This window comes from Aspergillus mulundensis (assembly GCF_003369625.1).
Source record: "Aspergillus mulundensis strain DSM 5745 chromosome Unknown scaffold_1, whole genome shotgun sequence".
NCBI lineage: Eukaryota > Fungi > Ascomycota > Eurotiomycetes > Eurotiales > Aspergillaceae > Aspergillus > Aspergillus mulundensis.
In genome coordinates, this window is record NW_020797889.1 from 1765546 (window position 1) to 1790386 (window position 24841).

The window sequence follows — 24841 nt, forward strand, 5'->3', positions numbered from 1 at the left end:
AGCGAGCAAATACCTCTACCTTTACAGGGCAATGTTAATACTCACACACCCTTATAATTTCATGTCATATGCAAGAGTCAGACGCAGCGTTCATTCATCATCTTCTCATTCTAATAGTCGTAAAACGTGTCTCGTAAGGTGCAATGCGATACCATAAACCAGAATAAACAGATCACCATAACCAAGAAAACCACCCCTTCCTCTCCGCGGCCGCCTGCTTCCCCTTCCCCTTCTTGTCTTTCCCATCGTCCGCTTCATGGTCTCTGTATATCTTCCCATTACCATTAATGCTCGTAATCACATCCCCATTCCCATCAACCCTTCTACCCTCCCCACCATCTTCATCCATACCAACATCTCCATCCCCATCCTCCCCCCTCCACTCTCCACCCCCCAAATCCAAATTCCCCTCATCAAGCTCTCGGTCTCGATCCTCGCTCTCCAAAGCCCCCACAACCTCCTCAATAACCAACAGATCCCGCTCAAGCAACTCCGCCCAATTCTGCACGTCGCCAATCTCCTTCAGCGCATTGCGCCCCTCATCCGCGACTTTCTCCCACGTGTCGTTCTGTTTGCGCAGGGCCTCGGTGTGTTTCGCCAGCTGCGCTTCTTGCTTTTGGAGCGCGGCGGAATTGGAATGTAGGTTTTGGGCGCGGTCGACGAGGGCGGAGGTGTAGTTTGCGCCGAGGCTGTGGAGGGAGGCGGTGAACGCTGATGTTGCGAGTTTTTGGGGGTCGTGCTCGTCGGGGAGGGTTGGTTGGTTTGGGTTTGAGGGTGATGTGGTGGTGGGTTCTGCGGGGGAGGGGTTGTGGTGGGTTGTCATTTTTGGTTTGTTGGCGAGGGGTTATTTGAAGGCTGGTTGTTGTATGGCAAATAGTATTATGGGGGTTGATGGTCGACAAGAATGAAAAGTGAGGAGTAGGATAGAGGAATCAGCGGTCTCTGGTTGTGGATGATGGCGTGAGGGGAAGAGAAGGCTAAAATGAGCTGTTACACGATGCGACATATTAATGGATGAACACATGACTGATGGGCTGGCTGGCTGGGTTAGCTAGCTGCATGAGGATGGGTCTATAGCCAACTCTAAATATGCACAGGATAGAGTAGACGATCTCAACCGTATATAGGGAGTATGTATGCAGATATTTGAAGGATCCATCTAAGCACCAAAAACATCATCATATATCCATACCATTACTCCTCCTTACTCCTCCATCTCCTCAGCCATATCCCTCGCATATTGCCTCCATACCATTACCTCCAGATAACTTCCTGCTAACTCCTCCTCATCAGCACCAGCACGATCATTCCCATACTCATACTCATCCCACTCCTCCCATTGTCCCAAACCAGCAAGATGGCGCATGGTTGGCCGCCCATGCGGACAGTTCCACGGCTTATCAATAGCCCCCATATCCCTGACCACGCGCTCCATCTGCTTATGCGTAAGTGTCTTTCCAATCATGATACTTGAGCGGCACGCGCGCATAGCGAACATCTTGCGAACTCTGCTGGGGCGGGGAATATCGACGCTTGTAGCCGTACTATGCGACGTGGAAGTCTCCGAAAGAATAGCGATAAGCTCCTCCAGATCCTTGAGATTGAAAGTGACTTCTTTAGATAACGGTAGTGACAGAAGACTGCATCGTCGACCAATGGGTTCATCGCCGGAGTCATCAACTTCAACAACAAAGCCGTTCTTTTCGAGAATGACCTGGTTTTCAATGACGATTTCCTCTTCAACAGCGGTGAGATCCAGTCGCTTTGGGTGGACGAGGCGCTGGTTCTGGACAGTGGTCGTGGATTGGAGGCGCTCAAAGTTGATTTTTTCATCGGAGGCATGCTGGTCGATTATGAAAAGCTCGTCTTTTTGTCCTTTGGATCGCGAGGCAAGGATGAAGCCTAGGTTGAATTGCCCGAGGATGCGCATGCGAGAGAAGTCCTCTTTGAAGATTGTTAAGGAGAGGCGTTCTTCTGGCGCTACTTGGGAGAGGCTGGGTTCTTCGGGTTCGTCTTGAGAGGATGTGATGTTGCATTTGCTGCGAGTGGTGGAGAGATGGGTTTCTTGCGTTTGGATTCTGGGGAAGGACCCGTTGAGTGTTGTTTCAAGGTGCACGGTTGAATCGCGATGGCTGACGCCTTTATTCAGTTTGTTTGCTCGTGTAGCACTGTTGGCCTGGGTGGCTTTCTCTGCTTCCTGGATGAGCCGCTGGACTTCGGCGTCTTCGTGTCTCTTTTTCTCCTCGTCGTTCATGTCCTCGTCAGGCGGCTCCGGCTCAGTATGAACGTGCTCATCGGGCTGGCTAGCACTATCGTCTGACGGTGCAAATGATTCAGCATCATCCGCCTCTTGCTCGACTGCGTTTTGTGTGCCTTCGATATCTTCCTCTTCCGCCTCTGCCTCACCTCCGCCGGATACGTCCTCGATTTCTTCATCCTCATCTTCTACCTCGTCATCCTCGTCATCCTCGATATGCTCCTGCTCCTCGTCATCGTGAGCAGACATCTGTGACCCCGGGGCCGCAAAATCCTGCATACGACCAAATATGCTAGGGCGAGATGGGGTATGGATTCGTCGTTTCCTCGCCGGAGAAGGGATTGTATCGCCCATGTCTCTCTTCCTAGGTACACCACTACCTACCATTGTCGTGACTGTCCTGTTGCCAATAGTGATGGTTGCCATCTCAGCCGGTACACGTCTCGGCCTCATGTGATCAAATGCGTTTTGTACGGCGTTAGGCATTTCAAAATCCGACGGAAGCTCATGGTCTTGGGATGATTGCGTGTAATTCTCAACGCCCTGGTTTTCTAATTCTGGCTGGGGTGGATTCTGGCTCTGGCTGACGAAAAGCTCGTCGTCGGAGTTGCTATCTTCCGTTGTATCTTGAGGAGTGCCTTGTACTGGCGCAGACAAGGTACGCGAAATAGATGAGACAGGTGGAGGTTGTTTGCTGGGTGTTTTGCTAGGTGATGGTTCATCTGGCCGGGAATCACGAGCCCTGATGTCGCCAGAAAGGCTCTTCATCCTATCTTGCGCATTCAATTGACTCGCCCTTTCTTCATCACCTTCCTCATCATCTGATGCCTCCTGCTGCGTGGCTCTAGCAGCCCTGGTAGTTTCCGGCAGCGACCGCTGTCTAGCGAGCGGCAACTTCCCCAGAACCTGGGACTGCGGCACAGTCTGATCCGCCGACTCAAATAGCGTCTGAAGATTCTCCTTCAGCGACTCAATAAGCGCTCCCGCATCGTGCAACAAAATCGTCCGCTTGTCCGGCGACACGTTGACATCATACGCATTCGTATCCATCTGGAAGTCGGCAAATACAAACGGCGACTGGGCCACGTTAAATGACTTATACGCCTCATTGAAAGCTTTAGCGATCTGCGGCAACGCACAAGGGCGCGAATTGACAAAAAACATCTGCCGATCGGGCGTCTGTCGTCCCTCTCCGAAAACAGGCCGCGAAATGTGTCCGCGCACCTGGATCCTGTTCATATCTCCGCCGCTGGCTCCAGCCATCCGCCTCGACGGCTCAAACTCAAGCTCTAGATCAAGTGGTATCAACGCAAGGAGTGTCTTCGCCCCGTAGACGTTCGCAATATTCTCCTTCGTCGTCTGGTTGCCGTTTGTCGTGAAGACAACCGCTGTCTTCTTGGCCTGCGTATTCTTGACAGCGAGCCGCACTCCTGTGCTAATGCAGGCGTAAGCATGCAGCAAATTCAAGACCTTTCCATACTCCCGCTTAATGTTCTTCTCTAGCTCGCGTCGTCGGACGGGCAGCTTCTTGAAGAGACCTTCAACGGAAGCCGTTGTACCTTTTTGCCCTGCGACTACTTGTGTCTTTTTCAGCTTCCCTGACTGTTCGAACTCAAGACGGGTCGCGCGCGGGGCTTGGCTAGCTTGGGCGGTGGTGATGCGGAACTCCGAGAGCGCGCATAGTGACGATAAGGCTTCGCCGCGGAAACCGAAGGTTTGGAGGCGGAGGAGGTCATCGTAAGAGGAGAGCTTGGATGTATAGTGTTTTAAGGCTGCAGGCGGCCTTGTTAGCTGCGTTTTCCAGGCGGATTGCACCGAGCTCCATACCCACGTTATCGTAGTTCTCAGGGGCGATCCCGCTGCCATTATCTTGGACTTCGATCAAATCGAGGCCGTTGTTTCGGAATCGAACCTCTATAGAGATAGATTTGTCAGATAATAAGATGATAGAAATTTGGCTGCTGCAGAAACTGACCGATTGATGTGGCGCCAGCATCTAGGCTGTTCTCGACAAGCTCCTTGATCACCGAGTTAAGATCAACTATGACTTGGCCGGATTGGATTTGGTGAACCTGCGGCGCAGAATATTGTTAGAAGACGAAAACATCTCAAGTAAAGGAATATATACCGAGCGGGCCTCGATGGCCTTGATGGTTGCCATTGTCCCATTGTGAGCGAGGTTGAGGAGCACAAAATCGGGAGTCAAGACGCGCAACGCGTTCGTGCGGAGATCAATTTAGATAAGATACGAGCCCCAAGCCGCTACTGCGTCCATGATGCCCGTTTTTACTACGCATTCTCTTCCTTACTGGCACTTTGGACTTGATAACAAAAGCAAAATCCTGGTGAGAAGTGCTTGGGCCCGCAGAGGAATAATATCTATATATTAGGCCTCAATCATGTCGTACAGGTCCACACAGAAATACAGCGTAAAATATATGCTAACAGACTGATATCTAAATTGAACGTTGAAAACAAAAAAGCGTATCGTATAGAGCATAACGGATATCAATAAAAATACGAACGCCAATAAAAGAAATAACAAACGCATAATTCTCAAATCAACGAAACAAAATCTAGTACATATCAAACCGGTCGGGGAGAAGGATCGGGGCGACCAGGGTCCACAGGTATATAGCGTAGCATACCCAGGCGCTGATAATCTTCACCCAACTAGCCCAGTAGGTCCGGCCTACTGGGGCAAAATCGTCAACAGATTCCGGGTCTAGGTTCTGTGTCAAGAGGGTTGCGACCCAGGTCGTGGCCAGGAAGAAAATGATGTGGAAAAGAGAGTAGTTGTACTGAGTAGATCCCTTCTCGTCATCTTTCACGTCGTATTCATCCTCATCATCGCTTTCGTCTAGAGCGCTGGCTGGGAGACTGCCGCTAGCGACTGCTGCGCGGAGAGCCTCAGCGCGCATCTCGCGGCGGATGGAGGGTTGCTGGGTGACAAGGCCATGCTCGTTGTCGTCAGCGCCAAGCTCGATATGGCCTTTGGAGCCCAGGGCAAAGCCTTGGGTGGCGGCTCGGGTGGTGGTGTAAGCGATGGTGGCCATAGTGACAATAGCACCGAGAACGATAGTGGCGGTCCGAGTGCCACGAGCGCGGATCAAGGGGTTGCATTGACGATCATCGGGTTCCATTGAGACAGCCGACAATGTCAGGTAAGTACAGTAAGCCGTCACCATGGCAGCTTGAGCCAATCCGGCACGTGGGTTGTTTTCCTGGACTGCAGGCTGCACCGAGATGAACGAAATTATCAAGAAAACAACCAAGTTGATCTGTTCCATTAGCTTTGAACACAAAAGGCGAGGGAGCAACATACCGATATAGCAGCCTGGTTCATGGAACATCCACTCTTGGCAAAAAAGACATACATCAAGATCGTCATCGCAATAGATGCAATGAACATGCCCAACGTTGAGCCAATAAGCAGCCCCCTCCACGTCCTCGAATCATTCTCTTCAATCTTCTGCAAGCACAGCTCCGCCCATGTGTGCGCCAGGTCGACAAGAAGAATGAGACCCAGGAGCAAGAAGAGCATAGCGCAGAAGAACGCAATATAGTGTCCATAGACGAAGAAGAACGATTCGGGAATGAAAAATGACATGACCACAAATAGCAACCAGAGCACAATCTTCGGGCCCCAGAAGCCATTCTGCAGAGCCGCTCGGTTGTCCTTCGACGACCTTACACCGAGCAAGAACACGGCTAGGACCAGATGGAACAGCCCAAGACCGAAGTTGATCCGATGAACCGCAACCCAGCCGTAGCATTCCTTCCCGTCACATTTTATCTCCATATAGTCCAGTGTGAGGTGTTGCAACTTCTTCAGCGCCCATGGTGTGAGCATAATCCACGAAACGATCGAGTTGATAAGAAGGATAAAGGCGTATGCGATTCTCGTGGCCATGCTAGGTAGCCGCCATCAGTAACCTAGCCATATAGTGCACACTGCGAAGAAAGCGCATACCTGTTATTGAACTTGCCACACGCGCTGCATACAGCCGAACATGTTGCAGCACCGCAACAGGAACCAACCGCCGTCAGTACCTGGAAGCCGGTCAGTGCCTGATAATGAAGGGCGGTTTCCTGAGACAACATACCGTTCCAGCGCTTGGAAGTGCCAACAGTGGCAGGGATAATAGAGCCCCCATCTCAATCTATATCGCGGTTCTTTTCCAGCTGGGAGAGTATAGGGTGACCGTAGTCGCTTGCCCGGTTGGAGATTCGGAAGCGTGATGCAACCGATTAGGCCGCCGCCTTCGTCAATGGTCATGTGCCGCGTTACGTAATGCCCAAAATCACGTGACCGTGACCCTCGGCTCGGCAGATCGGCCATTTCCCGAGATGTATTATCTGTTTTTGACTTTTGTTCCTGATGGCTAGGGCCATTATTATTATTGCTAATTTGTGAAACGGTAACTGATGACTGTTGCACAGCGCGCTTGACGTGGCACAACTTGATGCAAAGAGACTCAGATAACAGCTCTAGACTTCAGAGTTGTGATTACAGCGTCCATGGTAGCTTGGACCCATAGTTTTACTTCTACTAGACAGACAGCGGGTGACCAGTAGTATTGGCTCCCCAAAGGCAGCTGAGGTGTTTGCGTGACTGGCATCACCAGACTGCTGAGGCTGCTATGCGACTCTGGAGTATGGAGTATGGCGCTTGGCAGGGCTGGAAAGCTGGAACTCCCGAGCTTTACTCGGTGGGGCCTGCGACGTCGTTTCATCAGCGATAACGCGGCCTCGACTTATCTGCGGAGTGCGGACACTTTGCCTTTCCTTATCACCCCTTGGCTTCGTCAAGTCTGTCTGTCGCTCCCGTCTCTCCTCCATCAATTATCTAGATACTGGCTATCTATTTCATACCTATCAACCAATTACTGTTTTGTATCCTATGCCCAACCTTGTCCTTCACAACGTTGCTCGCTGATTGCGTGCTTGCTTCTCCAACATTCGTCCCGATAGCGGCTTTTCCATCCTCCCCACGCGAACACCTGCCAAACTGTCAACACAATCTTCGAACACCTTCTGGGAAACCTTAACCTCCGCATAACCGATCGCGACCCTCCCTATATGATAAAACTAGACGACGAAAGCTCATCGGGGTAGCGGTACCCCCACCGACGCAATGACGGATACGGCTCAGAAAACGAAACGGATTGTCTCCGTTATCGCGGCGACACTGGTGGCTCTTGCTTGTGGTACAAATGTATGTCTCTGTTCATGAATAGTCGAGGCGGAGGATACTGAACTGTGAACAGTATGCGTACTCAGCATGGGCGCCGCAATTCGCGCAGAAGATGAAGCTTTCATCCACCCAAAGCAACCTAATAGTAAGCGGATACCCCGCTTGTACAAGGTCGCATACTCACTATCATAGGGAGCTTCCGGTAACCTGGGAATGTATGCATGTGGTGTTCCAATGGGTCTTTTGACAGACAATCGCGGCCCTCGACTCACAACTCTAATTGGAGCTGTAGCTCTTGGGCTTGGATACTTTCCTCTTCATCTCGGTACGGCGGCAGGCCTCGACTTTGCTGACTGGGAAGAATATCTCACTAACGCATCTCAGCTTATAACGGCGGCGAAGGGTCTATGGGTGTTTTCTTCTTGTCAGTCTTTTCCTTCCTGACTGGTTTCGGGAGCTGCTCTGCCTTTGGTGCCTCGATCAAGACCGGTACGTTCATTAGACTGTATTGAAATAGAGCACAGCTAAAACCCAACAGCTGCTACGAACTTCCCTGAGCATCGTGGTACGGCGACAGCCTTTCCTCTTGCTGCGTTCGGGTTGAGCGCCTTTTTCTGGTCGACCACGTCGGCTGTTCTGTTCCACAGTGATACTGGCCGGTTCCTTCTTTTGCTGGCCCTTGGCACTTCTCTCATCAACCTTTGCTCAACCCCATTCATGCGACTCTTAGCCCCTGCTCCTGCTGCGCCATACATTTCGGTTTCTCGGCCGCGCTCTGTGGAATCTAGGCCGCTGCGCAGGCCCAAGTCCACCGAGCTACAGTCTGATTTTGGGGACTCAGATGAAGCAGGTATGCATACTTCTACTACTATCTTCTCTCAATCGGCGGTTCATTCCAGAACACACTCCGCCGCATCACAATCCCATATCAACGGCAACGGTCCGGACTTCGATGAGCTATCATCCCTGGTCTCCAAAACGCCATCCAGATCGTCCCAGGAGTTCTTCCATGAGCGTCCCGCGGAGGAGGATGACGATGGATTTTCTGACGTTACTCCGGAATCACATCACCCAGACATCAGAGGAATGGCAATGCTCCGTAAGGTCGAGTTCTGGCAGCTTTTCCTGACCATGGCGCTTCTTTCTGGCATCGGTTTGATGACTATCAAGTACGTTCCTCCTTCAACTTATTCAAGGCATCTGACTAACATCTTTCAGCAACATTGGCAATAGTGTAAGGGTGCTCCTTCTTGCTCTGTATGTGTATTGACTCTTTTTAGGCCAAATCGCTCTGGGAGCACTACGACGACAGTGCATCACCTAAGTTCATACAAGAACGACAAATCATGCACGTTTCGATACTTTCGTTTGGCAACTTTGCTGGCCGGCTTTCTAGCGGTTAGTATACCCACCTGTTGCCTAGTCAAACCCAAATTGACACTCATAGGCATTGGCTCCGATATCCTCGTCAAGAAATTCAACATGTCGCGGTTCTGGTGCCTCTTCATTTCCTCGGCGGTCTTTACTCTCACCCAACTCGCAGGCGCATCGATCTCCAACCCGCACCAACTGGCCATCGTCTCGGCCTTTACCGGCATTGCCTACGGTTTCCTCTTCGGCGTTTTCCCGTCACTAACTGCCCACACATTTGGCATCAATGGTCTCTCGCAGAATTTCGGCGTGATGACCATGGCACCCGTGTTGAGCGGTAACATATTCAACTTGTTCTACGGGGCCGTTTACGACCACCACTCCATCGTTGACCGCAACGGAGACCGAGACTGCCCTGACGGGCTCTCGTGCTACCAGTCCGCATACTACATGACCTTTTTCTCTGGAGTTGGTGGAATCATTGTATGCTTGTGGAGCATTTGGCGCGACGGACGGCATGCGCATGCCCATGCTAAGCTTGAGCATGATAGACTCGCTTGATTGAACATTTCGCGCAAAGCAACCCCTTGGAAATTCGATACGCAGAGGCAGAAGGTCCATCCTGCCAGCATCTCATACCGACCACGGCCCAAACGCCGTACTTTCCATTCGTTCGACACATATTTTCCGACATAGACTTGAGCTTTTCTTTACATACCCCTTTATTATATTTCTTCCAATGAACATTTCCTTCGCCTTCCACATCACATATTCACGTTGGCAAGCACAACATCAACGCACGAGCCACCTAGTTTACGATCCCCTTCCGAGGGGTAACACAGTCGGCAAAAAAGGTCGTCAAAAAGGACGTTCCATCACAGCTGTGATGAGATTAGATCTGATTCCGACACGGGGAATCGAACCCCGAGCTGGTCGGTGCTATTTTAAGCTGAGAGTGACTGATGTTAATGATGTTAAGTGGGGCTGTTGGATAGCTTCGTGATCACGTGAATTCTAGTGTAGGGCTGGCCCGCAACCATACATCCACTTGGCTTCCGTTCGAGTAATCTCTGCAGTATACAGTCGGCGATCAGGGCCTACTCAAAGTACTAAGAAACTAGGTATGCAACGAGACATTACTTCGTATACTCGACTACCAGGTGGGCCACAGTCCTGACATGGCGATTGTATACATTGATAGTATAACCGTAAGAAATCTATGTCATTGGTATTTGGGAACTCATTAACGTCATTATATAGGTACGTATCGTAGGCCGAAACCGTCGCATCAAAGAACAAGTAGTTCGTCACTGCACTTCCAGGATAGGACAGGCTGCGGGTAATCAACCATATCTCCCTCTTCGTCTTCACCAAACAAGTCCAAGCGACCCAGCGCTTCCAAAAATGCCGTTGCAGCATTGAGCAGCCCCTGCTCAGGGTAATGGTCTAGCTCCGCGGAAATCGGAGCCTCGATCTCAATCTCTTGCGGCGCGTGAGCTCCACGTCTGGTGAAATAATACTTGCCCTGATGTCGTGACCAGCTTTCATTGAGGTAGGTTTCAAGTTCGCGAGTTGCAATGGCTGAAAGATCGCTAGTGACAAAGCTAGAAACACCCGGGGGCGTGGCGAAGTTGAGAGCTGTCTGTGCAGTCTGTTGAGGTAGGGTTCGGAGTTGGGAGGCTATGAACATGGCGAGTATCTGGAAGGCGCGGATCTGGGCCATAACTTGTTTGGTTGAATTCGTGTCTGTGGCAATACGGTCTAGGTAGTCGATGACCGGGAGGGTGGATGTTATCATTTCAAGGAAAGCGGTGGTGGTTATCAGCACGGTGGGTTGATTGAGCATATCGGTGTCGGTCATTATGCGGCGGAGAGCTTTGTACGAAGACTCCAAGGTTGCACTAGCGCTGTTCAAGATGGATGAGACGCAGTCTGGATCTGTGGCGTCCATATTGACAAGCAGCCCATTGAACACTCGAGCGATAGTCTTGATGATTGGGCGGCTCAGGATCCATGCGGCTCCATTGCTGAAGGCCGTTGCAAGGTACGCAGGGAAGACACCTTGCAAAAGAGTGGCCCGCAGAGTAGGCTGGTCCGGGCTTCCAGTCTCATATGCATTTTCCATGGATTTACTCAACTGGTCGACGAGGTACACCTGCTCGCCGTCAATGGCGGCACGTTCCGAAACACCTTGGACAAATACAATGAGTGCTTTGGTGACTTTGGCGGAGGATAGCTTGGGTTCGTAGCTCTTCAGCCTGGCAACGATGTAAAGTGGATCATTGGATGGCAGGGGAAATGTAGCTGTATCTGTGAAGAACGGGTCAATGGGGCAGATATCCCTTGTGTGTTGCTGCAGGAAGCCGACTATTCTTTGGACAAAAGCGACGTAAGCTCCTTTGACCTCCGTTTCGCCATTACCCAGCTCCTGGTAATTGGACTTCATGGACGACATCATTTTCTGGATAATCTCCCTATAATCTTGCCGCGTGGTGGAGAGCTCTCGAGATTTTGCATCGTCGAGGTCTTGGACGTGAACGCGCATATTCGACAAAAGAGACGATATTAGTGACAGCCGGCGCTCGCTAAGTTCTTTTATCGTTATCGAGAATCTTTCTCCTTTACGATCTCGAGAGAATGGAAGATTTCTCAGCAAGGGATCCTCTGCGCTCCGGTTCAATATGGCCTCTGTGAAGCAGTGTTGAAACTTCAGCATCGATACGCGTTCCACCAAACTTGACAGCCATATTCCAAAAGCCTGCACTTTACATTCTGATAAGACATCACCGTCCTTCTCGATACACTGGGCGAGAAACTGCGGTGTAAACTTCCTCGTCTGGGTTGTCCAGCGAAGCGCCACCCAAGAGTCAGCTTCGTACGGACTGATATAGCTGTCCCAGCGCCGCAATCTATGCTTCACAAGGACATGTGCAATATAAGTCCAGCAGTCCACGACACCTTCAAGGATCGAATCGTCGGGACAACGATCGTCACCGAAACAGTTCGAAACCAGACGTGATACCGCAGGGTGAAATACGTTTTGCACATGCTCTACCCCAGGGCTTATTGGCGAAGGCTCATATCCGTACACAGCCTCGATGTCAGCCCAGTCCCCATAGTCTTGACTGTCCTCATCCGCTGAGATTGAGGGGTTCCCCACGCTCACAGTCGATGAACTTGAAAGCGAGCTGCACTTTTGAAGGTAGATGATAATGACTTGCAGCCCCTCGAACACAGTGGCATTCAAGCGAACAGTCCGGCTATCGAAAAGATCCAGTATTGACTTGATAGGTGTCTGGGAAACAATCTTCTGGGCATGCTCTAATGAAGGAGCGGACTTGATCACGCTCTGGAGACCATGTAAAGCGGTCTTCAAAAGAGACTCAATCTGCCGCTGGTTTTGGACAACCGTGCGATCGATCAGCTCTTGCGAAAACCGCTTGCTGTCGTCATTTTGCGCCTCAATCTCTTTTCGAGCCAGGCTGTGCTGCTTCAAGAACTCGGTGACAAAGTAGCCATGCCATTCAGCGAAGGGTTCCAATCCAGATATATCCTCCTTTGTGGACAGCTTGAATCGGGCAAGCCGTGTCCATGTTCGCAGGCTAATTTTGCAAGTCTCGCGGTGGGAAGTAGCAGGATGGATGAGTTCTTTAATAGTTCCCAGCCGAGGGCGGCATCCATCAGGAACCGACGAGTACAAGGTGCAAAGAAGATCGTGATGGTTTCTCAGGGCATCCAAGTCTGATCGATGAACAGGCTGTTCTTTGGGATAATCCCGCCCATGGTTTGGTAACAGTCGCCAAGTATAGTTCCGGATCTTCTTCGTATCGTGCGCTTTTGTGAGGAACCGGAGCCCGCTTGCAAGTATCTTTAGTAGAATATGAAAGCACGGATCACCTGGCAAGACCTGGAAGGAAGGATTGCCATCAAGCTCGTCCAGGAAGGCGGGCGACTTGTGGTTCTCTTCCGAATCCAGATTATGCAGAGTCCGTTTGGCGAAGAAGTCATATAGAGTGTCGAGAATTACCTTGCAATCGCGCCAGCCCCAGTCATTGATGAGAATGAAACACCTGTGGAACAGGACCCGGCAGTAACTATAGTAAGAGACAGGCCGGGATCCAGAGCTCGCCTCGTCGCTCTCGAAAGCTGGACGCAGTAGCTGCTTCACAGCTACCCAGTTCTCATTGCCCCCCTGGAAGCGGGACCCAACGCGGGAGATCCCAAGAGCATCAATCTCCTGCAGAGGAAGAGTTGTAAAAACCTGTTGCCAGCCGCTTTCTAGGCTCTCGATGTCTTTCTCAGTGCTTTTGGGGTCCATCAATGAGCAAGCACTTGCAACATAATCCTCCAGGCAGCCTCTAAATCTGTCAGCGCTAGACAATACGTGCCGAACAATGACGTAGGCCTCGACAGTCGGATGATCATTCTTGATTCCCTCTTCCTGTAGTTTCCGCTGCTTAATCACAGAGAGGAACCTGCGAAGACATGCTTGCCCAGTCTGGCTTGATATAAGGGTGATAACTTGTCTTGAGGCGGACTTTGTCAGGTTAAGTACCTCAATCTGGATAGACTGATTCACAAGACTATGGCTGGCAATCTGACAAACTTGGTTTGCGAACACGACGTTGTGCGAACCGATCTTCATTAGCTGCTCTGTATCGTACTCAGTGGCGGAAATCATAATTGACAATTCTTCCATGAGTTTTGTGAGCAAGCCATTCGCCCTTGTCACGAAGCCGGCTCTATCGACTTGGTCCACGAATGACAAAGTTTCAGACACATATTTGATCACAGCTCTGTATGTATCTTGCCCAGCAGGTATGCTCGACAAAGTGTTTGCAGAATCTTCACCAGGCTTGCTGGCTCCCGCGGACTCGAGGATCTTGTCGAATGCGATGCCAAGCTGGGAAGAGACCGAGTCATCCCAGGCGCCCCATCGCATACGCTCGTCACCAAGTTGTAATTGAAGGAAGCCGCTGCCCTTGTCAAGGTCTCGTCTGGAAACATCGAGGGATCGAGAGAACTCTCCGCTTCCAATGAGAGTGGACTCGTGGAAAAATGTGCCAGCTTGTAGAGGACTGACATCGAAATCGACGGAATATGCTGTTCGGAAGCGATTCAATTGCCCAACGCTCCTGCTGTGAGGCAATCTTTCCGTGCTTTGAGTAGGAGTTTCCGCGGTTTCCACTTCTGGAGAGAAAAAGTCTTCGATATGCGTAAGATCAACGCGTCTCGGTTGTCGTTTCTTCACTTGACGAGGTCGTGATGAGCCAGCAACCGGAGGGTTCGGTTTGTCGATTTCATTTATCGCTGGAGGGGCAATCTCGGGAGGAGGGTGACCCTGTGTGCGACTCGAGAAGTCCGAATGCCTTTCTTTCCCAGAAAGATATCGGTTCAAAGGCAATCTATCATCGCGAGCCAACAAGGCAAGCGACCTCTGCAGCGACGAAGGCGGCCTTGCAATGATGCGATGACTTTCGGTTTCCGGCACCGCAGGGCGTAGATTGTTCCTGCTCAAAGACGATATAGCGAGGTTTCGTTGGATGATCCAGGCATTACCCTGCCGTCGCTGTATAGGTCTGGTCGCAGCACCATGAGCGTTTGATCGAGGGTCCGGAGGCGCATTTATCGTCGGGACATTCTCTTCCACAGTGTTGTCATTTTCTAGAAGGGTCATTCGTTGGCTGTCAGTGGAGGTGGCATTTGATGTGAAAACGTTCTCCGTCGCAGCGCTGATGTTCCCCCTTGGAGCAGCTTGTCGAGTTCCACTCTCATTGCGCTCCATCGTCCTTTTAGCGTTCAGCCCGTTGAAGACCTGTCTTGCGTTGGTAGACAGATCTCTCAAGGGCTGCCTTCGAGGGGTTTGACTCGGCACCCTGGGCAAGGTCGTCTGTCGCATTCGCCCTGAACGCCATTCGCGCAACGAGGCATTGGCATCTTCCGTATCGAACCTAGAGTTTAGCCTGATTACCTTGCGAGACGGACTACGTCTCCCCTTATCTTGGCGAGAACGTGCTTTTCTGGCGGCAATCCTCAAAAATTGCGGCTGCTCTTGTCGTGACTTTGATGCAACGTCCGGAGCATCCAGGATACCCAGTCTAGGAAGGCTCTGGGACGGCTTTTTCTTCCTATGCCCTCTATAGATAGCGTCCGTGAGCCTTGCCTGTCGTTTTAGGCGTGGCTTCTTCGATTCACCACTAGGCCGCATTCCATCAGCCTCCGGCCTGCTGCGCTTTTTGACACGCTTTCGACCTGCAGAAGTATGGTTGCGGGACGCCGTTGGAAACATATAGTCAATCTGATTATCTTCAGGTATGTCACCATCGGATAAAGGTTCTTGATGAAGAGCCGAGTCTTCAAGCCCAAACCATCTGGCTAGGTCCTGTTCGGGATTTCTTATGCTGTCAGTGTCATCGGACATGTCGCCCTCCTGGTCACTCTCCTCTGCAAGGTGTCTCAAAGACGACAGTCCATCCCTTGCACTGGACGGTACCGAGAAGGTGGGCTTTTTCGTGATCTTCCTCGCGACACCTTTGGCAGCTTCTGTCTCGAGTCTTCTCGTCCTATCATTCTGCCGCTGCGTGGCACCTGGAACTCCCTTCTGCTTTTGCTGGTCCAGTCGTAGCCATGAGGCCGGGAGAACGCCTTTAATTCTTCTCTGGTATCTCCTCACAATCGCCTCCTGTGCATCTTCCGCTACCTCTTCCTCTTCCGCGCCGCCCAGATCAGAGTCACTAGGCGATGCTGATCTAACGGTCCGGGCGTCGTCTGATTCATGACCGAGTCTATTTTCATCTTCGTCTATGACGATAGTTTCATTGATATTTTCGGTCCGTTCCATTGCTGCCCTGGGCGTATTGACAGGCGACGGCGAATCAAGGGGAACTCGAGGCCCTATACTTTTCTGCACAGGTGGGGAGGAGACACTGGCCGAGAGAGGAGGGCTGGGAACATCGAAGATTGAGGAAGCATCGGGTATTGAGGATGATACGTTATCAATAACAACCTGCGGCGGAGCTGGGCGAGGGACTGGACGGAGCCTCTGCCGTTGGCGTTCATCTCCAGGTCCTAATACCCTGCGCCTTTTCGGCGAGCGCGGCCCAGCATGATTTGCGTAGTCTTTCCGTTGCTGACGAGCCTGTCTGTCGCCATTTTCAGGCATGCCGTCTATCGGCGCTAGTCCGAATAGTTCTCGAGTATCTAGAGGAGACGACGGAATATACTGAAGCCCTGTCATTTGCGAGTCTGAAGTTGAGCCCGCATCGTCCCTCAGGTCTTGTCCCTGACTCTCATCGGCTGCAGCGCGAGGGGGTGATGAGAACCGCGGAATGGGCACGGGTTTGAGGCCCCTGGCTTTCATAAGCGTTCGGTATTTGGCATCTTCAAGAACATAGGGGTGGAGTTGAATGGGGTTGCGCTGTCGAAACGCTCTCCTTGACGGCTCCAACTGTTGTAAATCTTCAGATATTTCGAGAGGGGGCAACCGTTCTTCAAGAGTCGGGTTTGACTCTTCAATTCTCTGTTGCTGCTCGGGCTGCTCAAACTCGTCCAGTATCGAGGAGCGAGGGGACGATAATGGGGACGACAAAGGAGAGCTTTCCGTTTCCCTTTGCACATTCTCGTCTTGCGGGCGCGGCTGGCTGGCCTCTTGAGCCTTTGGTGTAGGTATACTCGCTGGGGAGGTCTGTCTACGCCAGGGATGGCGGTCAAGCTGCAATTGATCCTGAGAAGAGCTGGGAATATCCCAGAAATCCCGTTGCTGCTTAGGCCGCGGCGTCGACGACGGATCATTTTCGGTAACCGTAGGCAAGTCGGTTGGTGTCCGAGATCTTGAAGATTCCCGATGTATAGTGCCCTTATCTTTCACCACAGTACCTTCCCGACCCTGTCCCACCTCATCGTCCGGTGTCCGCGGCCGTTCGTGCGGCAAAGGTAAGGGTAGCAGATCGACCTCGTCGTCATCATCTGGTGCAAGCATATCTCCATTGGCAACAACAGCATCTGGTTCTTCCTCCATGTCCTCATAGTTATTATCGCGAGCGTCGTCTCTTCGTTGGCTGTTCACGGTATCTTTCTCATGCCCCTCATGTTCAGCCAATTCAACAGAGTCCTCCTTCTGCAAGGCGCTAACAACAATAGCGACATTACTGTCACGAGTCGTAGCGGTGTCCAGGGTCACCTCCTTCTCCTCGCTGTCGAATCCATCCTCGTCGTCCGAATCCGGTACAAACCCTCGTTCCCGCCATGACTCCATTTGTTCCCTCGGACGCGACAGTCCATGTCTCTAAAAGTCCATACTTCGAAAATTGCTTTTTCTCGGAATCGGCGATGGTCGGAGGCGAGCTGAGGTTCGCAGACAGTATAAAGGTAACGGTTCAATCGACGTCGTTGGTGGGCGTAGATGTGTTGATAAAACGGCTGTCCAGACGCGTCGGATCAATGTGGAGAGACCGAGAGACGCGCCGGCAATTTAGTCCTCTGGCGCCCGGGCGCCGCCCATTTGGTGAACCTCCGGGCTACGCTCCGCTAGCTCCGCCGCCAGCGTAAGGGTAGGCCATAATACTCCCGGCGACCAACCTAAACAATTCCCGCATTTCGCAAGCACTTTACCAAAGCCCTCGAAACAAAGTACTTCATCATGAGTCGAGGTTTCCTTCCCGTGGTCCTCGCGATCGCAATGGGCGTCGGAACAGGCACGTCACATACATCCCCACTGCACCTCGGACCACCCGGAGAAGCAGAACAGGACTGACATCTTCTCTCCGCGCGCCTGCAGGGTACTACACGTTCCAGCCTATGTTGAAGGACCTCCACCACAATAAGGGCACGATCCCTGGGCCTCCGGTCGGGTATGTTGGCCACTGCTAGACCGAATGCGCAATCTCCGTGCTGACGAGGAGCGAGAAGAAGCCAGAGTCTTCCGACGACACAGCAGGCGCCGGGGCTACAATCGCAACAGGAACAGCAGCAGCCTGCCTCTACGCCTACGTCTACGTCTACGACTACGACTACGACTACGTCTGCGTCTGCGTCCGCGCCTACGTCTACGGCGGTGCCTTCACCTACGTCTAGTTCGAAAGAAAATGTCAATGGGAAATGAATGTTCGGGTTCGACGGAGCTCAGATACCTCTGGGTTGAGGTGGGCTCTTCAGAATTGAAGAACTTAGCCGGGATTAGAGCCACTTTAGCTCACGAACGGCGTTGACTGCTACGCTCTTGGGACATTGAGGGTTCCCGAAGATCTCGGAAATGCTGCGCCCGAGCGCTGCGTAGCATGCTTGCGAGGCTTGATGGTGCTCATCAAGCCCGCCCACATGTGGCAAGCCTGGACTAAGGTTCCCAAGGGTTCGTAGACGGGCTAGAGCATAACTGCGACGCAGAGTAGCATATATAACGTTTTAATGCACATAGATAATGTATTATACAATTGGGACAGACAAGTCCTTGAGATTAATGATTTCTTGATAACCGGCCCAGCCAAACTCCTTTTCCAAGTGCAAATGACCGAAAGACCTACCCACTATAGCCGCATACCAATACCAATACGCCGAAGACGAAGCCGAATCCTGAGTGTGCCCATGATTTCGCACCAGTCACTCGTTATAGTTCCTCAACGAGCTTCCTTGCGGTTCCTCCAAAGATACGCCCTGGGGAAATTCCAATCCACTCCTCTGGCACAGCGACTCGGCTGCCTTCGCGGCCACTGAGCCATCTAACCATCGTCGGGTCCACGGGCTCGAATTCCGCCGCTGCTTCCTGGTCTGCAGCAGCGTTCTCGGCCGCCTCGGCAGCAGGAATTCGGCCGCGTCGCTTTGGCGCCTGTTTTCGTAGAAGTCGGTTGATCGTGTCCATCTGTCGGAGTTTAGCGTAATTGCGAGATAGTAGGGGGCAGCTTCCACAATAGATACCTTTTCTTCCTCGTTGCGCTTCTCGCTCAGGTTCTTCCGGCGACGGGCCATTTCAGCACGGCGCATTGCTCGTTCTTCGGCCGTCAGGTGCTTCTTGATTTGCGGCTCTGTAGCAGGTCAGATCGGTAACTCTATTCTTCAAGAAGATAAACGTACCCATCGGCAATTGCAAGAAGTCGTTTCCTAGAGAGCCTCGCTGTCTCTTGGTCAATTTGCTCATATCCGGCAGTTCACCGTCACTGTCCAGCTCTTCGTCCTCTTCGTCCTCGTCCGGCTCGCCCCCCTCATCCATGTTAAGTGTTACTCCCTCCTCTTGATCGTCAGGCTCGCCGTCGGCATCCGACTCTGGCTCAGATAGCTCCTCTTCATCATCCTCCTCTTCGTCTTCGTCGAGCTCCATCTCTTTTGTTTCCACGGGCTTCGCCTGCTTCCCCCTGGGCGCAGATGTTACAGCAGCCTTTGCCCTTCTTGACACTGGCGGCTGAGGAGGAGTGTCGTCCATGTCCACATCACCGTCTGCATCAGCGTCTTCATCTTCTTCATCCTCACCAGGCGCATCCTCGTCATCAACCTCGTCTTCTTCCTGGTCTTCCAGGTCTTCATCCTCTTCCTCTTCGTCGCTGGTGTTTACCTCAACGAACGTCTTCTTTGATCTACTAGCGCGCTTGCCGGTCACAATAGGATTTTCAGTGAACACATTATGCGAGCGCCTCGTCGCAGCACCCCGCGAGCTACCACTAGTGGCTTCGCGAAGCTTGTTTGATGGCATCCTCACGGTAAGACGAATTGATTTTCGAGTGCCCTCCGAAGTCTCTGAAGGAGCCCGCACCACTGTCACAGATGGCAGCTGCTGGGCAGAGCGAGATTGTCGAGTTGTTCTGGTACTTGTGTTAGACTCTATGACTGGAGGGTCTTCTCGCCCAGGGCGAGAACGAAGTGAACGTCGCAAAGACATGGTAAGCAGCGTGTATTTTTGTGTCGCTCAAGATGGAGGAGGGTGTTATGTGGAGGAAGTGGGATGTGAACACCAACAGCAAACGATATTTGGGGGCACAAACAAAGACTGTGTGGAGGGGTCTGAGAAGCAAATTGGTAAATCGGGGTAGATGAAGACGGAAAGTTCGTGGGCAGGGATAAGCCTCCAGTTATATTGCCGCTATTGGACAACACCCGGAGGTCTCAAGTGAGGTGAATAGTAAATACGCATGCACCTCCGCGATCCAAGACCGCCCGCCAGTTCTTCATTGGGGGGTCGAGGATGCAATCCGGAAAGCCACAGGGCATCAACCCCTATCTATCGAAACGTTCATGCGCCACTGTGACGCTTGAGACCAACATCGACGATGGAGCCAATGGGAGCATTCTAGCCCAGACGCAGCTCCAGATGGTGAGAGCCGGACAGAGCGTTGCGTTGCTGCAGTCACCAGGATGGTGCGATTGGGTTACTGCCAGGACCGGGCAAATCGGGAGCCACGACCGTTTGGACGGACCCGAGAAGGAGGAAAACAGCAGTGTTTCTCGGATTAAATAATCCCACGGGAAATGAAATGGGCAAGGTTCCACGATGTCTATAGCAAAACAATACGGGGGAGAAAACAGAGTCTTAAGTACTTACGCAGGAAGAGGCGCTGATTGCTGATCGGGTGACAGCGATGTCTCAGCAGGATTTCCGGCCTAGGTTCGGGGAACGCAGTGTGACTCGAGAGGCTCCGTGCCACCAGCGATCGATACACCAGAAAACAAATTCTTTTATCCAGATCCAAGAGGTTGGCTGCGCTACTTAAGATGTACTTTGGTCTTGGTCGGATGGCGATAAGCCCGCGTTCTGCCGGGCGGTGTACTGTGAGTCTCCATGATCGGCTGGGCTGGTATAGATCCTGAAGTGGTAGCTCATCTCCACTTCAAATAGTCCCAGCTTATAATCTTCTCATCTGGTGCCTCCTTTGCATCTATCCAAGTTCGTACTCTGGCTTTGATGTGGCCACCAAAAGCCCACGATACGGAGTGTAGAAGAGAGCAACCAGCCAAATCCCGTGATGAATTAGTAAGCCATGACTTCTACATCCCACCAATCACGGTAATCATCTCGTCTGTGGCGCAAGCCGCGCAACTGGTCCCTCCTGAGTCTGATTGTTAGTAGTTGACATGGATGGGATAAATACTTGCATTTGCATCTTACTATGTAGGAACTTATCGCAGGTGATCCCAGCAAACTTTTTCTGAAGTCTCGCCGAGCGTTTTGCCTCCACGCTGGCCAAAGCTTCGTTGCGGACGGTACCGGTAGGCTTGTGTAACCTCGATTCCAGGCGCGAACCTGTAAGCCTTAAGGTAGGTTTGGAAGGTCTATGCAACAACCACTCTAAATGGCTAAATGTCTGGCCGTATACGATGATCACTCTTTGATTCGAGTTCGATATAGTACTGATGTACTACGGGCCGGGGCTGCATAACCATTTTCTCCTTCAGTTCAGGTGTAGTATCCGGCGACGTCGATAAACCGAGAATTCAAGTCGCTTATGCATTTGATAAGCTTCTATCCCCCAGAATAAAACCAGCTGTGGAGGGTGCTTAGTGCGTCTCATTTATCAGGCTTAGAAGACGGATGCGGTTGGGACTCTAATATCATGCGACACACTGGCCTTTTTTGCGTTGGTAGTAGGAGCTGGACGAGGTCAGCATAAAGACGACGCGGACATCTGCATCACTAAGGTATGATATGCCTTGGACCTCGACAAGAAAGGTATAAATGTGGACGTCTAAGTATGTTTCCCCTTCTGTGCTGTCTTTCTTCAAGCTTGTCTTATACTTTCAAAGGTACTCGTTGGAAATTATATATTTCCCGACAGCAATGGCAATTGGCAAGGAACCAGCAAAATTAACTACACATCACAAGCAACTGAAAACTATTAATTTCCCATATTCATGGTGCACCGACTGATCTACAAGCTGCTATCCCGTCTACTTGACATTATACGCTACTTCGATATGCTCCCGAGCAAATTGACCCCGGTACAGCCGGATGGTATAGTACCACTGGAACAGAATGCACAAACTAGACAGCCGGCACATCAGTATATCACTTAAGACGGGGAAGTACACACAGGAAGGGCTATGGCATACAACACCGCAGCACCAAACGCCCCGCAAGCCATTGTGATATTCTGCAATCCATCTACAACAACCAGCCCGAGTTCCACGACCGGCGCACGCTTTTTAGAGTCCATCACGGCATAGCGACCATCATCACTGGCAAAGATGAACATGATGGGGAATGCGGCGCCCCAAGCAAGCGTGGACACGACCAGTGTAATTGTACCCAATTTGGATGGCCGTGCATCCGTCGGTGATACCGGCTTCGATCCCGCGAAGAAGGAGAGGAAGACCTGGAGAGATGCCTGCCGTGCCTTAGCACTCTGATATGTTTTATGGGGTGACAATAGCGTGGTGAAATATAGGTACGTACCACCGCAACGTTGTAGATAGCTGAAGAGCGCAGCGGGCTAGCAGGAGCCTTTGCGACTACCGCAGCAGCGAGTCCGAGAACTAGGATAGAAAGAATCCATATTCCAGTCGCACAGGAGGATCGTCTCTCATGGTAATGGATGACGGGGTTCCCGCGCTTGTCTCCCTCGGGTGCATTGGACGGTGGCATCGAGTGCTTTCACGCAGTATATAAGCCTAATATTTGGTATATGGTAGGTTGTGGTCAACCAAAGCTGAACGGATTGTGCACCGCAGGGAACGCAAGGCTTCTATATATTACGTTGATTGGCCAATCTAACCTAGTCTCGTGGTTGATCAAGCTAGAGCTCGTATTCGGGGCCCGGGCCCTGTCGTTGATCAGAAACATGTTCAGTTGAAGGCTGCTTCTGCCTTGCGAAGCTCCGGCTCTCAAAGCATAGCCACCACACTCCCTTGTTTACTCGACTTATTTCATTGTCCATTTGATTCCGATGTTACGGTTTTCTATCAATGGGTGATACTTGTGACACCCGTGCCGACCAGTAGAAGGCAACATCTGCCGTGTTGAGAATGCAGAGAGTGCCGAAGCGCATGTTTTCCTGCATATTAAGAGGCCACTGGCCATGGCCATGTAAGTACGGAGTATACATAGTTTCCATGGACGTAGGGCTTTATTACCGTAACGATGAACCTGGGTGGGGCTAGGCCGCTAGGTAGGTCTTAATGCCCAGATACAGCCTATGGTAGGGCTGATATGGCGTTGTTAGATGCTGAACGCATACAAACTCCCAGACGCGATTTGAGGCTCTTTAGAAGTCTACCGCACCGAAATATTAATAAGGAATACAAAAGCGCATCCATTGCTTTGTTTTGTGGTCACGGGACGGCCATTGTTGGTGCCGCAACTGGGCGATTGGCTGGGGCCCCAGAGGCCGATGCTGAGCCGAGGTTGAGTGTTGAGTGCTCATCTAGCCTCACATGAACCTTGACCTTATTGGAACCCGGCCGTCGCTTCTCCAACTGGCACGACTGGAAAGTTACCTACCTGCCATCCGTCCGCTCATTCATCTCGGCTACCGACGTATCCTCGTAATGTCTGACTCCGATTCGAGACCTTCTATTCCATCATGGCAACGACAACACCCTGCTTCCTCGCCGCCGACCTCCGATGGCAACGCTACCGATAATGACGACCGTTCAACACTGCTAGAGCAAGCGTCGAACTTCCTTCAAGATGACTCAATCCGAGACGCTCCTACAGATCAAAAGATTACATTCCTGGAGTCCAAGGGTCTGACAGCTACCGAGATTGACAGCCTACTGGGTGTGTCGCGGAACCCCGAGGCCAACAGCAGCGATAGCTCAGCCGAGGAAAACAAGAGCGCGCCTACTCCGAGCACAGGAGCAGACAGCAAAGCTTCCCTAGAACAAGACGTTACAGCAAATACCCCATCCTCAGACACAAGGCCCGCCGACTCTGCGCCCCGCGACGTCCCTCCGATTATCACCTACCCCGAATTTCTCCTCCACCAGTCTAAACCCCCGCCTCTGGTCACTCTTCGCAGCGTCCTCTATACCCTCTACGGCGCAGCTGGTCTTAGTGCTGCTGCATATGGCGCAAGTGAATACCTCGTGAAGCCAATGATTTCAGCCCTCACAGACGCCCGTCTCGATCTTGCCCATACAACGGAGGAGAACCTCAAGAAACTCAACGAAAAACTTGAGCAGAACGTCTCCCAACTCCCACCTAGTCTAACCGCAAAACTCACCACATCTACCGGTCACTCCGAAGAAGACATTGAATCCATAACCTCCGATCCCACCGAGCTCTTCCACCGCGACATCGGCACCCAAACATCCCACGACCTCATCCAAACCCCATCCACCACATCCACATCGACTGTCGCAGAAACCACATCAAATGACCCAACTGTAGCCGTGACAACACATCAAAAACGCCTCGAGACAATCGGCGCCCACCTCCGCGAGCTCGAAGACGCACAGTCGCAGTCGAGTACTCTCCACGATACAACTCGCAGCCGCATCAGCGATCTCCATCACTACCTAGACAGACTTATGTACGCCAAAAACTCGCACCTTTACTCCAGTTTGAGTTACGGCGGCTACAGCACGCCTGGAATTGACACCGGCGCTGCGGCAACGGGCGTCGGGAAGGCCGAGGAAGACGCCATTGCAGGCTTTAGGGCTGAGATCCGTGGTGTCAAGGGGGCTTTGCTTAGTGCGAGGAACTTTCCTTCAGGGAGGAGTGCCGGCTTGAGGTCTTCGTATGTGCGGTGATGTTTTATTTGCGCATGGTTATGGTTATGGATGATATAATGCTTGCTGTTGTGTCTTGCTTTTCTTATACTCCCATATATATTATCGCTAGCGTTCTTTGTATGGGTTGGACTTCGTTGCGAGTATGGCATAGACAAATGACATCCATGTACACCGATTCGATGCTGCCTGTTGTTATGTTCGGCTATGATAAAGAAAGCCGGAATGAGGCGCTTGGCCCTTGTACTTTGATTGTACTTTGACTAGGCCGAATCGAACCACGCAACTGCTTACACCCATGCCTACGAGTCTGCTACGGAGACGAGATGAAAAACGAAACATTAATATAACATTGACAGTTGAAGTAA

At 51.7% G+C, this 24841-nt stretch overlaps 9 protein-coding genes across 9 annotated transcripts; 3 read left to right on the top strand and 6 right to left on the bottom strand.

The window, feature by feature from the left end:
• Positions 1 to 172: 172 nt before the first annotated feature.
• On the bottom strand, positions 173 to 823 carry DSM5745_02093 (uncharacterized protein; the record flags this gene model as incomplete). The annotated part of the gene is made up of 1 exon (XM_026744109.1): positions 173 to 823. One exon carries the CDS (start codon positions 821 to 823, stop codon positions 173 to 175), a length of 651 nt encoding a protein of 216 aa, XP_026607272.1.
• A 381-nt stretch (positions 824 to 1204) lies between these two features.
• DSM5745_02094 (ATP-binding mismatch repair protein PMS1) lies at positions 1205 to 4418 on the bottom strand (the record flags this gene model as incomplete). Its single annotated transcript, XM_026744110.1, has 4 exons — positions 1205 to 4029; positions 4085 to 4171; positions 4233 to 4329; positions 4386 to 4418. The coding sequence occupies 4 exons, from the start codon at positions 4416 to 4418 to the stop codon at positions 1205 to 1207; spliced, it is 3042 nt and encodes a 1013-aa protein (XP_026607273.1).
• Positions 4419 to 4833: 415 nt separating this feature from the next.
• On the bottom strand, positions 4834 to 6170 carry DSM5745_02095 (serine incorporator domain-containing protein; the record flags this gene model as incomplete). Its single annotated transcript, XM_026744111.1, has 3 exons — positions 4834 to 5538; positions 5583 to 5613; positions 5635 to 6170. 3 exons carry the CDS (start codon positions 6168 to 6170, stop codon positions 4834 to 4836), a joined length of 1272 nt encoding a protein of 423 aa, XP_026607274.1.
• Positions 6171 to 7394: 1224 nt separating this feature from the next.
• On the top strand, positions 7395 to 9386 carry DSM5745_02096 (putative MFS transporter; the record flags this gene model as incomplete). The annotated part of the gene is made up of 8 exons (XM_026744112.1): positions 7395 to 7475; positions 7528 to 7599; positions 7647 to 7779; positions 7839 to 7943; positions 7993 to 8623; positions 8673 to 8688; positions 8735 to 8852; positions 8902 to 9386. 8 exons carry the CDS (start codon positions 7395 to 7397, stop codon positions 9384 to 9386), a joined length of 1641 nt encoding a protein of 546 aa, XP_026607275.1.
• Positions 9387 to 10113: 727 nt separating this feature from the next.
• Positions 10114 to 17079, bottom strand: DSM5745_02097 (uncharacterized protein; the record flags this gene model as incomplete). The annotated part of the gene is made up of 1 exon (XM_026744113.1): positions 10114 to 17079. One exon carries the CDS (start codon positions 17077 to 17079, stop codon positions 10114 to 10116), a length of 6966 nt encoding a protein of 2321 aa, XP_026607276.1.
• Positions 17080 to 17621: 542 nt separating this feature from the next.
• On the top strand, positions 17622 to 17897 carry DSM5745_02098 (uncharacterized protein; the record flags this gene model as incomplete). The annotated part of the gene is made up of 2 exons (XM_026744114.1): positions 17622 to 17674; positions 17726 to 17897. 2 exons carry the CDS (start codon positions 17622 to 17624, stop codon positions 17895 to 17897), a joined length of 225 nt encoding a protein of 74 aa, XP_026607277.1.
• Positions 17898 to 18426: 529 nt separating this feature from the next.
• DSM5745_02099 (PAPA-1-like domain-containing protein) lies at positions 18427 to 19503 on the bottom strand (the record flags this gene model as incomplete). The annotated part of the gene is made up of 3 exons (XM_026744115.1): positions 18427 to 18678; positions 18735 to 18841; positions 18891 to 19503. 3 exons carry the CDS (start codon positions 19501 to 19503, stop codon positions 18427 to 18429), a joined length of 972 nt encoding a protein of 323 aa, XP_026607278.1.
• Positions 19504 to 21692: 2189 nt separating this feature from the next.
• On the bottom strand, positions 21693 to 22386 carry DSM5745_02100 (uncharacterized protein; the record flags this gene model as incomplete). The annotated part of the gene is made up of 3 exons (XM_026744116.1): positions 21693 to 21786; positions 21855 to 22129; positions 22198 to 22386. 3 exons carry the CDS (start codon positions 22384 to 22386, stop codon positions 21693 to 21695), a joined length of 558 nt encoding a protein of 185 aa, XP_026607279.1.
• Positions 22387 to 23288: 902 nt separating this feature from the next.
• DSM5745_02101 (peroxisomal membrane protein PEX14) lies at positions 23289 to 24494 on the top strand (the record flags this gene model as incomplete). Its single annotated transcript, XM_026744117.1, has 1 exon — positions 23289 to 24494. One exon carries the CDS (start codon positions 23289 to 23291, stop codon positions 24492 to 24494), a length of 1206 nt encoding a protein of 401 aa, XP_026607280.1.
• Positions 24495 to 24841: the final 347 nt, after the last annotated feature.